The sequence below is a fragment of the Salvelinus fontinalis genome, chromosome 39, assembly GCF_029448725.1.
Source record: "Salvelinus fontinalis isolate EN_2023a chromosome 39, ASM2944872v1, whole genome shotgun sequence".
NCBI lineage: Eukaryota > Metazoa > Chordata > Actinopteri > Salmoniformes > Salmonidae > Salvelinus > Salvelinus fontinalis.
In genome coordinates this window covers 16,383,910-16,399,150 of record NC_074703.1, presented here as the reverse complement: position 1 = coordinate 16,399,150, position 15,241 = coordinate 16,383,910, and the positions used below count along the sequence as shown (strand labels likewise).

The following is a 15,241-nucleotide window of genomic DNA, read 5'->3' as shown; positions in this document are numbered from 1 at the left end:
CTCTACTGACCTGTAGGTTGAGGGGGAGCTCATGGATGCGAGTGGCCAGCGTTCGGATCTCGCGGTCAGACAGAACGCCGGAGTGGTCCGTGTCGATCTCGTCGAACACCTGCGAGACGTTGAGCGGCTGCAGGGCCGACATCAGGAAGTAGAAGTAGGAGAATGAAAACTGCATGTCCTCCGGGTGACGCACGCGGTGGGACGACGTCAGGTCAAACGCCTGTGGGAATCTGAAAGATGGAGACATTCACATATCAGTTTGTTCCGGTTGTTAGACAAGCACTCACAACAGCTACTTCGGTCTTCTATATTACTAAACCAGTATTTCCCATATGACGACATTTCCTGCTACTCACATGTCCTGGAGCTCCTGCATGATGAGCCTGTCGATCATGTGGGGCATGTGGGCGGGGACCTTGCGGGAGGTGAAGCCAAATTGGCCGTTGAGCAGCTTGTTGACGTAGCGGAGGGAGTCGGCGAAGGTGTCCTGCAGCCTCCGGCCAGCGGCGGCGCTGTCTGCCTGGTACGCCAGCTCTCCCTCCAGACGCTCCTCCTCCTATAGGACCCATAGAAAGAGCCAGAAAGCAACAAGAGGATACACAATTAACATTCTGATCAAATTCAGATAACATTTAGATTCCCATTTACATTTGGAACACTAAACGTTTACCAAACAGTTTCTGAGTAAAGTGTTTGCGATTCAATCCAATGCATGGTTGTTCTCGATTCTATGTTCTTCATCTCAAGAGCCAGGATTCTTCCTGACTGACCTTGTGACATTATTACAACCCAACCCCAGCTCACCTCCAGCAGGTCCTGGAAGTACTTCCGTCTCTCCCAGGGCAGGAAGCCTCTATCTGAGGAGGTGTAGTGCTGCAGCTTCCTGCCCAAAGGAACCCCCCGGGCTCCCTTCTCATTCCCTGCCCGCTGCTGCTGTGATTGGTCCTCTGATCCCTTGGCTTTGGACATGCTGCCCACCAAGGTGCTCAGCAGCTTGGAGGACAGTGGAGGTTTCTCTGTGGGGGTGGTGTCCTGGGCTTTAGCGGCTTTCGGAAACTCACCATCCACTAGAACTGGGATGGGGGTTGCTGGAGTCTTTTGTGCTTTCTGTTTCCCTTTCTCACCAACAATGCTCGACTTGGGCACCTCCTCTGGTGCCTCGGTTCCCTCTGGCTCTTTGGTCTTTTCCGCTCTGTTTCTTTCTGGACTGTGTTGTGCTACTGGGTTAGCCTCGACTAGCTGTGGTGCGTCTGCCTCTCTCCTCACCACATGTCCTATTGGGTCTTTAAAAGGCTTGTCCTGGGGTTTGATCTGGTCAGCTGGTGTTAACCTGGGGTCCTGATTGGCCAGAGCCTTGTACGGCCCCAGCAGTATAGCCTTGGTGAGGTTATAACCCTTCATAGTGATGTCACCCACCAGGAGCTTTCCTTGCAGCCTCTGAAGCTCACTCTGCAAGGCCGCCGGTAGCAGGGACACGTTCAGCGCAGGCACCTCCACGATCACCTCATTTTCCCCAGGTGGCCTCTTCAGGACTCGGGGACCTTGTTTCTCCAGAGGGACATCCTCAAAAGGGACCTCTGGCTCTGCGGTGGTGGGCTTGGCCTCTTTTGATCCATCTTTGTGGAGTGGGTCGGACACGGACACGTTGGGCTGGGGGAGCTGGCGGGTGTCCACAGCCACGCTGAAGGTCAGCGAGGACTCCTTGTCGTCATCCCCTCGGACAGTGAGGTTGTAGTGGACCAGCGAGGCATTGTGGCCCGAGTGGAGGAGCAGGTGGACCGTCTTCCACTTGTTGGCCACCGAAGTATGGCGCACGGCCGGGTTGTCGCTGACCTGGGCCTCGGTCACCCGGCGAGCCACGCCTGCAAAGCTGAAGTATGGTCTGGTCTCACCCACCGGCAGGGTGTACAGGGTCCTGTTCTTCAGCAGGGTGACGCTGTAGAGCTGGTTAAAGTGATCTACAACACACACAATGCATAATTATCACTGCTCTTCCACCTCACTGGATGAGCTAATGTGACCAGACCAGGAAAAACACTTGGCCAACATTCTGCACATTTTCTCATCAATGAAACATTCGATCTCAGAGTCTTCTCTTCACAAAAGTAGAATCTGTTACGAACAAATTGCAGTAAGTTTTGGAGACTTGACACTGTGCAAAAGTTTCAAAAATAATTACGTTGTTTAAAAGGAGCTCAAGGGCGAATGTAGTTATTGTACATGCGTACTTCACAGAGTAGGCGTTCCCTCGTGGAAAATATGTAAATACATGTTAAAAGTCGCAAATAGGATCTGGCTAGCTCGTGCTTGGCACTTCCCACCTCTTTGCTTGTTCTGCCCACTGTGGTCATTTGCTCCCATTGTAAACAGCACATCAGATATCTTGGGTTAGTTATCAATATCTTAGCTATAAATAAAGCTTTTCCAGGTCAGGTAATTAAGAAAAACTCCTGGCCCTACTTCAGATCACACTCACCTTGTCCACAGTCGCCCACGTCGAAGCCACAGGAGAGCACGTTGCAGGCCTGGTCGCAGAACTTGTCTGCCAGCCAGGAGTTGGCACAGCCTTGGTTACAGCTGGACACGCCCCCGATGCCACCTAGACCTCCTGCAAACTGCCAGGGCTGATTACCCACTCCACCCACACCGGTCCCAAACCGGCTGCCCCCAGCTCCTGTGTGGTGAGATGGAGAAGAGGAAGAATATCAAGCTCAGTGAACGACGTGTTGTGACGGAGGAGAGAAGGGAAGAAGGAGATGAGGCAGACTGGTACAGGGAGGGATAAGAAGTGATTGTCACCCAGGCAGTCGCCACCATCCCAGTCACAGGCGGAGTTGTTGCAGGCCTTGTCACAGTAGCCATCTTTGATCCAGGAGCCTGGACAACCTTCAGCACAGTTAGGGACCGGCCAGGTGAGGTACACCTGTAGGGAGAGAGGACAAGTGAGGTACAGTAGGGATGTTAAGACAATATTACAATATACAAAATAACAGAACTATTCCTCAAAACATAACCCAATCTCATGCTAGCGAGATCCAGTTGAAGTCGTAAGTTTACATACACTAAGGTTGGAGTCATTAAAACTCATTTTTCAACCACTCCACACATTTCTTGTTAAACTATAGTTTTGGCAAGTCGGTTAGGACATTTACTTTGTGCATGACAAGTCATTTTTTCAACAATTGTTTACAGACAGATTATTTCACTTAGAATTCACTGTATCACAATTCCAGTGGGTCAGAAGTTTACATACACTAAATTGACTGTGCCTTTAAACAGCTTGGAAAATTCCAGAAAATTATGTCATGGCTTTAGAAGCTTCTGATAGGCTAATTGACATCATTTCAATCAATTAGAGGTGTACCTTTGGAGACGCCTTCTGTCTCTTAGAGACAAACGTACTTTGGTGCGAAAAGTGCAAATCAATCCCAGAACAACAGCAAAGGACCTTGTGAAGATGCTGGATGCTTTTGTTACATCTGGTCTGATGTAACAAAAATGAAACTGTTTGGCCATAATGACCATCGTTATGTTTGGAGGAAAAAGGGGGAGGCTTACAAGCCGAAGAACACCATCCCAACTGTGAAGCACAGGGGTGTCAGCATCATGTTGTGGGGGTGCTTTGCTACAGGAGGGACAGGTGCACTTCACAAAATAGATGACATCATGAGGTAGGAAAATTATGTGGATATATTGAAGCAACATCTCAAGACATCAGTCAGGAAGTTAAAGCTTGGTCGCAAATGGGTCTTCCAAATGGACAATGACCAAGCATACTTCCAAAGTTGTGGCAAAATGGCTTAAGGACAACAAAGTCAAGGTATTAGAATGGCCATCCCAAAGCCCCGACCTCAATCCTTTAGAAAATTTGTGGGCAGAACTGAAAAAGCGTGTGCGAGCAAGGAGGCACACAAACTTGACTCAGTTACACCAGCTCTGCCAGGAGGAATGGGCCAAAATTCACCCAACCTATTGTGGGAAGCTTGTGGAAGGCTACCCGAAACGTTTGACCCAAGTTAAACAATTTAAAGGCAATGCTACCAAGTACTAATTGAGTGTATGTAAACTTCTGACCCACTGGGAATGTGATGAAAGAAATAAAAGCTGAAACAAATCATTCTCTATTATTATTCTGACATTTCACATTCTTAAAATAAAGTGGTGATCCTAACTGACCTAAGACAGGGAATTTTTACTAGCATTAAATGTCAGGAATTGTGAAAAACTGATTATAAATGTATTTGGCTAAGGTGTAAACTTCCGACTTCAACTGTTCGTCATATTCATATGTAATGATAAAGAGTCTACATTAGCACAAACTTGAGCTAGTGAGCTAAATTCAAGACCATGAATCTAGTAACACTTGAATTTAAGTCTAGACTCGGACCTTCTGTCCTTTGGAGTGACTGAAGAAGTCGTCAGGCCACACGTCCTTCCCGAACATGACGTCGTCGTTGAGGTAGATGAACTTCTGAGACAGGCCTGGGATTCGGTGGATGTGGGTCTCAATGGCAGGGGAACTGAACGTGGGCAGGTGGGTGTGGTTCTGGAAGACATCCTACACAGGAGAGACAATCATATGGCAACTTGGATTTTCTTTCCTAACTAAAGGCCCAGAATTCTTCTTGGTCCGGTCACAACATCCCTTATTTTCTGTTATTGTCAACAATCATGTGAGAGTAGTACTGTAGGTCTCAGGTGTACCTGGTGTGTTACCACGGTGATGCGGGGGTTGTCCAGGTTCAGCCAGGAGGGGATCTGCCCATTGGTCACGATGAAGATGTGCCGCACCCAGGGGGCGTGTCTCTCTACCGAGCGCAGCGAATAACGCAGCTCCTCGTTGTCCTCGAAGCGACTGGCCGAGACGTCCTCGTCCTGCTTGGACTAGTGGGGTCAGAGAGCAGAGCAGAGGGGTCTGAGACATGCTTTCGCCGTGCTCTGAAGAGACCAATCCAAAATGTTTGCACTACATGTCATTGTATTTTATCCTCACGGTCGAAAACAATGGAAGTTCTCCGTCCAGCAGTTTAGTTCCACTCAGTGATACCTACTACACCATGAATGGACAGTGGAACTGCATTAGGAGCGCTAACTTTCGTCTCTTTACCTAGACATACACTGTTGATCTTCCCTGATAGATAGTGAGTGACGGGACAGAGGCAGAGCGAGGTCCTACCTGTGTGATGGCAGTCAGGTCCCAGAAAAGATAAGCAGCGCTGATGGTCAGCTCTTTCCCATCCAGGGTCAGGTTCTTTTTGGCCTGCTGGGTCAGGTCAGTAAAGTCCTGAGGGCTGTTCAGATGGAGCAGGGCGATACTGGCCTCCGTATACAGCTGGAACTATGGGAGAGAGAGAGAAACACAAACATGGCAGTGTGGCACCAGAGACAGCAGATGCTACTCAGCACAGCCATGAGAAAACAACTCAAATATCACAGCCTTTACTTGTAGCCAAGGACACAACCTCCACAACAAAACAGATATATTTTTATGAACCACTTTAGCTGTAGTGGCCATGTCAAAGGTTATATGGCGCTGGGCCTAAAATCCATTATTGTGACTTTGGTTACCGCTCCTGTTCCAGGGAAGAATTCCGTGTGACAGAGACGACAGACAGAGCCCCCACATGACGGGTGCATACACAGACTACTAGGCTGAACATGAGCTGGGTTCAAAGCAATTTGATTTGGATGACCTATAACCTCTGACCCGTGGCCAGTTTAAAGGATGGACCACATCAAAGCAGAGGACTCGTCACCACCAACCACGACTACTGTACCTTTCAAGAGAGAATACCCCACATTCATGTCACTGGGGATATGGGAATGAGAGTGAGTGAGTGAGTGAGTGAGTGAGGCAGGGTTCGAAGGAAGGAAAGAGTGGGGCGGGCTCTTGGGAAATTCTGTGATGTAATTTCTGTGTGGGGGAGCTGGTATTGATCTCAGGGTTGGAATGGAAGGCATGGCTCGGTATCCTTGCATGGGTCATCTCAGTCGTTGTGTGCGTCTCATCTCAGTCGTTGCCTCTCATAACCATCTGTCCCTACTCCCTCATCTCCTTAGTCCCTCGCCTTCCAGACAACCCACAAACCACTGAGCCAGAACCCAAACACCTTACTCTCGCATGTCTCCCTCTCACCCTTCACATGTTTTTCTCTGCTCCCGTTGTTATATAAATCCCGAAGATGAGGCAGGGACAGCCAACTGGAGATCCCACTTCCATTGTTATTAGCCCCTTTAATAGGAGCTGATAACACACAGCTCCATGTGCCTGTACAAGTGCACGCACACACCTCCATGTCACGGTAACACAAAGACAATAGTAAACATGGCTTTATATAGCTTTACTAGGAGAGGCATTGGCAGTAACGTCGACATTCTCGTCCACATCTGCCTGTCAGCAGCCCGTCCAGAAGACGCAGGCGTTTAGTTGAAGTATTTAAGGTCACGTCATACCCGTTATCATGAGCCAATGTCAATAGTGACCAGAGGATCCAAACATCAGCTGTTCTTCCTACTTCTGACATTTTAAACTATTAGTCAGTTGACACAAAGATGTGTATACATACAAACCACAAATACAGTAAAACCTTGAAGCAAAAAACTGAAGCCTAAATATACCTAACCTGGGTAGCCCAAACCAAATCTTACGTGTATCACGAGAGTCTAACGTACATCACAGCCCAGTAAATATTTTAGCACAACTAAAATGAGTCAGAGCAAAATGTCACAGTAGTGTTGAGCGAAAGGGAGGCTTCATAACGTCATCCGATCGTTGATCCATCATCCCCCCACGTCTCAAACTTTACAGCAGGGATCATCAACTAGATTCAGCTGATTTTGTTCTAGAGGATGGCTGGCGGCCCGGAACAGAGTTACAAATCATTTGTAGACTGCAAGTTGATCGCAAGAAGCCCAAACAGATGTAATATTTGACTAAATCATCATTATACACCTTTCTTACGTTTGTATACGATCACGTGTCTCTATTAAGAGTAGGACTGCTTGGGAACAGGTTTCCCCAAATTAAAATCACAAGTAGTTAATTTCCTGGTGTTATAACAGTATTTTCTGTCCAACAACAAATTCAAAAAAATATATTCTATTTTGCGGGCCGCCAGTTGGGAAACGCTGGTCTACAGTATAACCAGGGGTCATTCCAGTCATATGATGAAGGCAAGTGAGGTGAACGGGGAAATGATGCGTCTTGGTGGAAACTATGGATTCCCCGTAGTCTGGCTCATCCAGCGATAATGCTGCAGCTTCTGGCACACATCTTCAATATCAGCATGGGTTTGAATCCAGCTACTTCCCTTTGATACAATCTCTCCCCACGGTCATTATCTCGCACTATCTGTTCAATACATTACATTTACATTACATTTAAGTCATTTAGCAGACGCTCTTATCCAGAGCGACTTACAAATTGGAAAGGTCATACATATTCCTCCTGGTCCCCCCGTGGGAATTGAACCCTGGTCCCCCCGTGGGAAATGAACCCACAACCCTGGCGTTGCAAGCGCCATGCTCTACCAACTGAGCCACACGGGACCGGGGTTACAAATCTGAAATACCCCAAAATGATATACATAAACACCAAAATAGTACTACTGTGTGACTATCATGGCTTTAAATGTAGTTATACTTTACTGCTTCTATTAATTTACTATTTTAGTCTATTATCTACATACACACTAGCTGCACATTCTAACCTCGAGAACATAAACAATAGGCTATCCTATACAAGTTAGCTATACATTAATAACAACATGCCAGTTAGAGGAACCCCCCGTGTGTTCCTCTCTCTCCACTCCCCTCCGTGTCTCTAAACCCCCTCCGTGTCTCCCTCTCTGCATTCTCTCCGTCTCGCTCCCTCCCCATCCGTGTCTCTGCATTCTCTCGCCCTCTGTGTCTCTCTCCCCCCCTCCGCGTCTCTGCATTCTCTCAGTCTCTCTCCCTCTGCGTCTCTCTCCCCCCCTCCGCGTCTCTGCATTCTCTCATTCTCTCTCCCTCTGCGTCTCTCTCCCCCCCTCCGCGTCTCTGCATTCTCTCAGTCCCCCCCCCCCCTCCGCGTCTCTGCATTCTCTCCGTCTCTCTCTCTCCCCCCATCCGTGTCTCTATTCTCTCAGTCTCTCGCCCTCTGTGTCTCTCCCCCTCCTCCGCATTATCTCCGTCTCTCTCACTCCCCCTCCGTGTCTCTCGCTCTCCCTCCGCGTGTCTCTGCATTATCTCCGTCTCTCTCACTCCCCCTCCGTGTCTCTCGCTCTCCCTCCGCGTGTCTCTGCATTATCTCCGTCTCTCTCCCTCCCCCTCCGTGTCTCTGCATTCTGTCTCTCGCCCTCTCCCCCTCCGTGTCTCTGCATTCTCTCCGTCTCTCTCCCTCTGCGTCCCTCTCCCCCATCTGTGTCTCTGTATTCTCTCAGTCTCTCTCCCTCTGCGTCTCTCTCCCCCATCCGTGTCTCTGTATTCTCTCGCCCTCTGTGTCTCACTCCCCCTCCGTGTCTCTAAATTCTTTCAGTCTCTCTCCCTCTGCGTCTCTCTCCCCCATCCATGTCTCTGTATTCTCTCGCCCTCTGTCTCTCACTCCCCCTCCGCATCCCTGCATTCTTTCCATCTCTCTCCCTCCCCCGACGTGTCTCTGCATTCTCTCTCCCCCTCTCCGTGTCTCTGCATTCTCTCTCCCCTTCTCTGTGTCTCTGCATTCTCTCTCTCCTCCCCCCCTCCGTGTCTCTACATTCTCCCCCCCCCCCCCCCCGTGTCTCTTTCGATTCTCTCCCCTCCTCCCCGTCTCTGCATTCTCCCTCTCCCGACGTGTCTCTCTGGATTCTCTCCCCCCCTCCGTGTCTCTTTCGATTCTCTCCCCTCCTCCCCGTCTCTCTGGATTCTCTCCCCCCCTCCGTGTCTCTCTCGATTCTCTCCCCCCCTCCCCGTCTCTCTGGATTCTCTCCCCCCCTCCCAGTCTCCCTCTCCCCGTCTCTCTGCTCCCCCCACTCCCACCATCTCTCCCCCTCCGCCGTCTCTCTCCCTCAGCCCCCCCCCTCCCGCCGTCTCTATCCCCCCCCCTCCCGCCGTCTGTCTCTCTCTCTCTCTCTCTCCTCCGTGTCTCCTCATTCTCTCCCCTCCCCCTCCGTGTCTCTGCATTCTCTCCCTCTCCGTGTCTCTGCATTCTCTCTCTCTCTCTCTCCATTCTCCCTCTCTCCCCCTCTCTCTGCATTCTCCCTCTCCCCGTCTCTCTGCTCCCCCACCCCACCCCGCCGTCTCTCTCCACCCCTCCCGCCAGTCGTCTCTCTCCACCCCTCCCGCCAGTCGTCTCTCTCCACCCCTCCCGCCGTCTCTCTACATTCTCCCAGTCTCTCTGCTCCCCCACCCCGCCGTCTCCCCCCCCCCCCCCCGCCGTCTCTCTCCATCTCCCCCCTCCAGTCGTCTCTCTGCATCTCCCCTCTCCCCGTCTCTCTGCATCTCCCCTCTCCCCGTCTCTCTGCATTCTCCCTCTCCCCGTCTCTCTGCATTCTCCCTCTCCCCGTCTCTCTGCATTCTCCCTCTCCCCGTCTCTCTGCATTCTCCCTCTCCCCGTCTCTCTGCATTCTCCCTCTCCCCGTCTCTCTGCATTCTCCCTCTCCCCGTCTCTCTGCATTCTCCCTCTCCCCGTCTCTCTGCATTCTCCCTCTCCCCGTCTCTCTGCATTCTCCCTCTCCCCGTCTCTCTGCATTCTCCCTCTCCCCGTCTCTCTGCATTCTCCCTCACCCCGTCTCTCTGCATTCTCCCTCACCCCGTCTCTCTGCATTCTCCCTCACCCCGTCTCTCTGCATTCTCCCTCACCCCGTCTCTCTGCATTCTCCCTCACCCCGTCTCTCTGCATCCTCCCTCACCCCGTCTCTCTGCATCCTCCCTCACCCCGTCTCTCTGCATCCTCCCTCACCCCGTCTCTCTGCATCCTCCCTCACCCCGTCTCTCTGCATCCTCCCTCACCCCGTCTCTCTGCATTCTCCCTCACCCCGTCTCTCTGCATTCTCCCTCACCCCGTCTCTCTGCATTCTCCCTCACCCCGTCTCTCTGCATTCTCCCTCACCCCGTCTCTCTGCATTCTCCCTCACCCCGTCTCTCTGCATTCTCCCTCACCCCGTCTCTCTGCATTCTCCCTCACCCCGTCTCTCTGCATTCTCCCTCACCCCGTCTCTCTGCATTCTCCCTCACCCCGTCTCTCTGCATTCTCCCTCACCCCGTCTCTCTGCATTCTCCCTCACCCCGTCTCTCTGCATTCTCCCTCACCCCGTCTCTCTGCATTCTCCCTCACCCCGTCTCTCTGCATTCTCCCTCACCCCGTCTCTCTGCATTCTCCCTCACCCCGTCTCTCTGCATCCTCCCTCACCCCGTCTCTCTGCATTCTCCCTCACCCCGTCTCTCTGCATTCTCCCTCACCCCGTCTCTCTGCATTCTCCCTCACCCCGTCTCTCTGCATTCTCCCTCACCCCGTCTCTCTGCATTCTCCCTCACCCCGTCTCTCTGCATTCTCCCTCACCCCGTCTCTCTGCATTCTCCCTCACCCCGTCTCTCTGCATTCTCCCTCACCCCGTCTCTCTGCATTCTCCCTCACCCCGTCTCTCTGCATTCTCCCTCACCCCGTCTCTCTGCATTCTCCCTCACCCCGTCTCTCTGCATTCTCCCTCACCCCGTCTCTCTGCATTCTCCCTCACCCCGTCTCTCTGCATTCTCCCTCACCCCGTCTCTCTGCATTCTCCCTCACCCCGTCTCTCTGCATTCTCCCTCACCCCGTCTCTCTGCATTCTCCCTCACCCCGTCTCTCTGCATTCTCCCTCACCCCGTCTCTCTGCATTCTCCCTCACCCCGTCTCTCTGCATTCTCCCTCACCCCGTCTCTCTGCATTCTCCCTCACCCCGTCTCTCTGCATTCTCCCTCACCCCGTCTCTCTGCATTCTCCCTCACCCCGTCTCTCTGCATTCTCCCTCACCCCGTCTCTCTGCATTCTCCCTCACCCCGTCTCTCTGCATTCTCCCTCACCCCGTCTCTCTGCATTCTCCCTCACCCCGTCTCTCTGCATTCTCCCTCACCCCGTCTCTCTGCATTCTCCCTCACCCCGTCTCTCTGCATTCTCCCTCACCCCGTCTCTCTGCATTCTCCCTCACCCCGTCTCTCTGCATTCTCCCTCACCCCGTCTCTCTGCATTCTCCCTCACCCCGTCTCTCTGCATTCTCCCTCACCCCGTCTCTCTGCATTCTCCCTCACCCCGTCTCTCTGCATTCTCCCTCACCCCGTCTCTCTGCATTCTCCCTCACCCCGTCTCTCTGCATTCTCCCCCACCCCACCCCGCCGTCTCTCTCCCCCCCTCCCGCCGTCTCTCTCCCCCCCTCCCGCCGTCTCTCCCCCCCTCCCGCCGTCTCTCCATCCCTCCCGCCGTCTCTCTCCATCCCTCCCGCCGTCTCTCCATCCCTCCCGCCGTCTCTCTCCATCCCTCCCGCCGTCTCTCTCCATCCCTCCCGCCGTCTCTCTCCATCCCTCCCGCCGTCTCTCTCCCCCCCTCCCGCCGCCTCTCTCCCCCCCTCCCGCCGCCTCTCTCCCCCCCTCCCGCCGTCTCTCTCCCCCCCTCCCGCCGTCTCTCTCCCCCCCTCCCGCCGTCTCTCTCCCCCCCTCCCGCCGTCTCTCCGGCCATCTCCCTCTCCCTCCGTCTCTCCCTCTCGTCTCGCTCACCCTCTCTCTTCCCCACCTCCCCGTCTCACGCCCCAGGAGTTTTTAAAGCCTTGAGACAATTGAGACATTGTATAACCAAGACAAAATATTGAAGTTCCATTGAACATGGTATGGTAGTAGGTGCCAGGCACACCGGTTTGAGTGTGTCAAGAACTGCAACGCTGCTGCGTGTTTCCCGCTCAACAGTTTCCCGTTTGTATCAGCAATAGTCCTCCACCCAAAGGACATCCAGCCAACTTGAGTCCATGTCGAGTCCATGCCATGCCTAATAGGCTGTTCTGAGGGCAAAGGGAGGTGCAACTCAATATTTGGAAGGTGTTCCTAATGTTTTGTACACTCCGTGTAGCTTTGTAATAGCCTGTATCAATGCCTGCGGTGAGACAGAACTACAGTACAGTTATTTATTTTTTTACAGTACAGTAAACTATCACTGGATTATTTTCTTTGATTATCTCAGAGTAATCTGGCTTGTTACTGGCATTCGCCCTCCCGAAATATTTCAGTTCTGATTAGAGAAAATGATTAGATAGACAACCCGTGGCCAAACTAAACCAGGGCTCTTTACTACCATAATAACTTAAAATAGATGGAGACCTATTCTGCTTAAGTGTTATTACTTATTTAATTCGGTATAATTATATTGTTTAAGGTCTGTGGTTATGGCAGACAGACAGTGTCCATGTTCAGTTTGAACACAATAGATTCTGTTTTGATCCTGTCTGATATACAAACGGTTGGAGCACGGCAATGACTAGCCCATCTTTCACGTCATGATTCTGAGGTACAACAAGGGTGACATCTTGTGGCTATATGAATATAGTTACATATTATATTCATTTGTCCTGGAATTGTATATTATTTTTTCCTAAAATCTGTGTTTCTCATTAAATGTAAATAAAATACGTTATGGCATATCTGTGCCTGGTTAAGAAAACAAAGAACGTGTTCATATGATAAAATGGCATACTTCATTATGTCAAACACTGCCCTCTAGTGAAATAACAGATAACTCTCCCTGTCTAAAATAAATACTCTATTTGATTTAGTATTGTGTTTTCCTGCTAGATTATGCCATTTGTTTTCCTTTTTCCATCCAGGTTAGTCTTACCTGTTTGATCTTGCCAGTGACAACAGATGGCAGTTTGACTCTGAGCTGCTCTGTCTCCTTGAAGGATGCTGGGAAGCCACTGAGGTAGGCCAGGCTCTGCATGCGGACCAGACCTGGTGCTTCCTTATCTGTGGTCTACAGGAGGAACAACAGCACAATAGCTTATTGTTACCACATGACATTTGCTTATTCAGTCTTAAGTAAGGACCAGTGTATCCAAGTGGGGTAAATGCTCAATCATCAGAAAGATCTTAGAAGTGTTGATTGCGTCTGGTGCAATAGAACTTCTAATAGCAGACTACAGAGTCAGGTAACTCACCAGGTAACATCTAGAGACAGAGCGCTTCAGAGCCTCACGGGGTGCGTCTGTGTAGGCCTTGTCCGCTATGGGAAGGAGGGGGGGGGGGGGGGGGGGGGGGGGGGGAGACAGAGAGACCGTGAGAGATTTTGCTGTGATGACATGATTGGTGTTCCCGTACTGAGTGGGTAGCAGAACTGTGAACTGAAATAGCATGTGTGTCGAGTGCCAGTTAGGAGTGTTAGTTACCATCAGCCTGGGAGTGAAAGACGACCACAGACACTGTGGTGGAGGGGTGGAGGGGCTTGGCCACTTGCAACAGCAGCTTGGCGGTGGAGAAGGAGGGCGAGAGCGATGGCAGCTCCTTCAGAGTGACGTTGGCTGGCAGAGCCGGGTCCAGGGCTAGCATGGGCGCAATAATACAATGGGACAGCAGACATTCTGGTTTCACGCTGCAAACAGAAACACAGACATATAAGGAGAAAGAGAGAGATAAAATGGTCACAAAACATCAAGATGGTGTCCACAACTCCAATCCAACATCACTACTTCTATCAAACCACTATGGCTTGTGAAAACCCCCGCTCTGTCTTGCTGCAGTTTGCACCCTTTGCACAAGGCTTCCTTTGTGCTGTGGTTGCATCTCACGCCTTAATGTCTGTGGTCACAAGCCAACTGTTGTTGCAGATTGGTCAACTACACTGAGACCCTCTCTCCCAAACACTCAGTTGAGCGAGAAACAGGAAATGATGTCAAAACCCTTGATCTAAGACAACCGTAGTTTGTGTCTCAATAAGATGGTGCATCATCAACTCCCTGCCCTTAGAGTTTGGAAGCATCCATATTGAGCTAGATATGTAAAGAACCTGTGTGAAAACCACAGTAAATCTACAGTAATGTACAGGTGTTTCTATCTTATCACTCACCGGTCCTTCGGCAATTCAGTCGGATCACTTGCATTCTTCCCCAGCCGTTCCCTATGGTGAGAAACAGTCCAGAAAGTCAATGGACTGATCCGTTAATGGATGGAATGTGTTGTTGGGGGGGAATGTTCTAGTATTGTGATTGACAATCTACCTTTGAGCTAACAGAATCTCCCACTGGCAATATTAGTTAACTACTTATTTGCTGTCCCCTAGTCTTCACAACAGGATGAATGGGAATGATTCAATCACAGTAATCATGTAATGTGGTTAAGTACCCGCTTCCTTTACGTACTAATGACCGCCTCTCAGAACATTCAGCCGACCACAGTAACCCTCTCTCCGTCCAAAACCAAAACAAATATGTTCAGTTTGCATTCACGTAATACTATTTGTGTAGCCTAATGTGTGTGACGTGTAACCGAAGTCTCGGTGACCCATGTGCAGTACCGCAGTGTTCTCTGCTCTTCCTTCAGCTGCTCTCTCACACCACGTAGCTGCTTCATCAGGTCGGTGTCCGTGCCATTCACCCAGGTGTACACCACATCTATGGGCATGGGCTGGCACAGCCTACAGCGGCACAACACCATAGAGAAGATACACATCCATTTAAAATTAGTAGACATACAAAAGCACCATTTAGAATAGTGAATTGAGACAGTGAAACAGTGGTTATCCCTGTAGTGGATAGCACATGGGCAGGGAGGGTTTCTCACCGAGTCTGGAATGATTTCCCAGCTACATTGTCTCTATACGAGTCAAACAGTACATGGTACTGATCCCTACTCCACTCTACCACCACCTACACACAGAGAGAGAGAGGGATAAGTTGCTGCATCATTGCTTTTGACAAGGGTTAGCTTGTTAGCTAACTAAGCTACTTACTTCTCCAAACTGGAAGGCAGAGACGATCATGAGGACTATCCCTCCAAAGCAGAGGTACAGTCCATAGCGGTGGGACAGACAGGTGTAGGTCTGTCTCTGCAAGAGTTTCAGTACTGAATTGATTATCACCATGGTTCTCCTTTGCAATCCATATCGCTTCAGTCATTCACCGAAGACGCGGGAGCATATCGGAGTTAATATAAAATAAACACTACAAAACGACGTCTTCTTTGTCACATGACAACTAGCAAAAACTGTCAAAACGATTGACCAACCATTGCACTTCCTTTATGGTGATGTCGACTTGTCTCAAATGTTCCGGGT

The 15,241-nt window shown here is 50.7% G+C and overlaps 1 protein-coding gene across 1 annotated transcript in view; it reads right to left on the bottom strand.

Moving 5' to 3' along the window:
- The window catches only part of LOC129838789 (N-acetylglucosamine-1-phosphotransferase subunits alpha/beta-like), a 21,698-nt gene extending 6,457 nt beyond the window's left edge, over positions 1 to 15,241 (bottom strand). The window contains exons 1-15 of the mRNA XM_055905963.1: positions 14,918 to 15,241; positions 14,749 to 14,834; positions 14,483 to 14,602; positions 14,036 to 14,086; positions 13,359 to 13,561; positions 13,131 to 13,195; positions 12,812 to 12,946; positions 5,177 to 5,338; positions 4,705 to 4,884; positions 4,388 to 4,558; positions 2,800 to 2,923; positions 2,477 to 2,674; positions 805 to 1,958; positions 357 to 556; positions 11 to 230 (exon numbers count right to left, since the gene is read on the bottom strand). Of these exons, the coding sequence (XP_055761938.1) occupies positions 11 to 230; positions 357 to 556; positions 805 to 1,958; positions 2,477 to 2,674; positions 2,800 to 2,923; positions 4,388 to 4,558; positions 4,705 to 4,884; positions 5,177 to 5,338; positions 12,812 to 12,946; positions 13,131 to 13,195; positions 13,359 to 13,561; positions 14,036 to 14,086; positions 14,483 to 14,602; positions 14,749 to 14,834; positions 14,918 to 15,049 (3,201 nt within the window). The 5' untranslated portion in view covers positions 15,050 to 15,241. The remainder of the gene's footprint in view (positions 1 to 10; positions 231 to 356; positions 557 to 804; positions 1,959 to 2,476; positions 2,675 to 2,799; positions 2,924 to 4,387; positions 4,559 to 4,704; positions 4,885 to 5,176; positions 5,339 to 12,811; positions 12,947 to 13,130; positions 13,196 to 13,358; positions 13,562 to 14,035; positions 14,087 to 14,482; positions 14,603 to 14,748; positions 14,835 to 14,917) is intronic.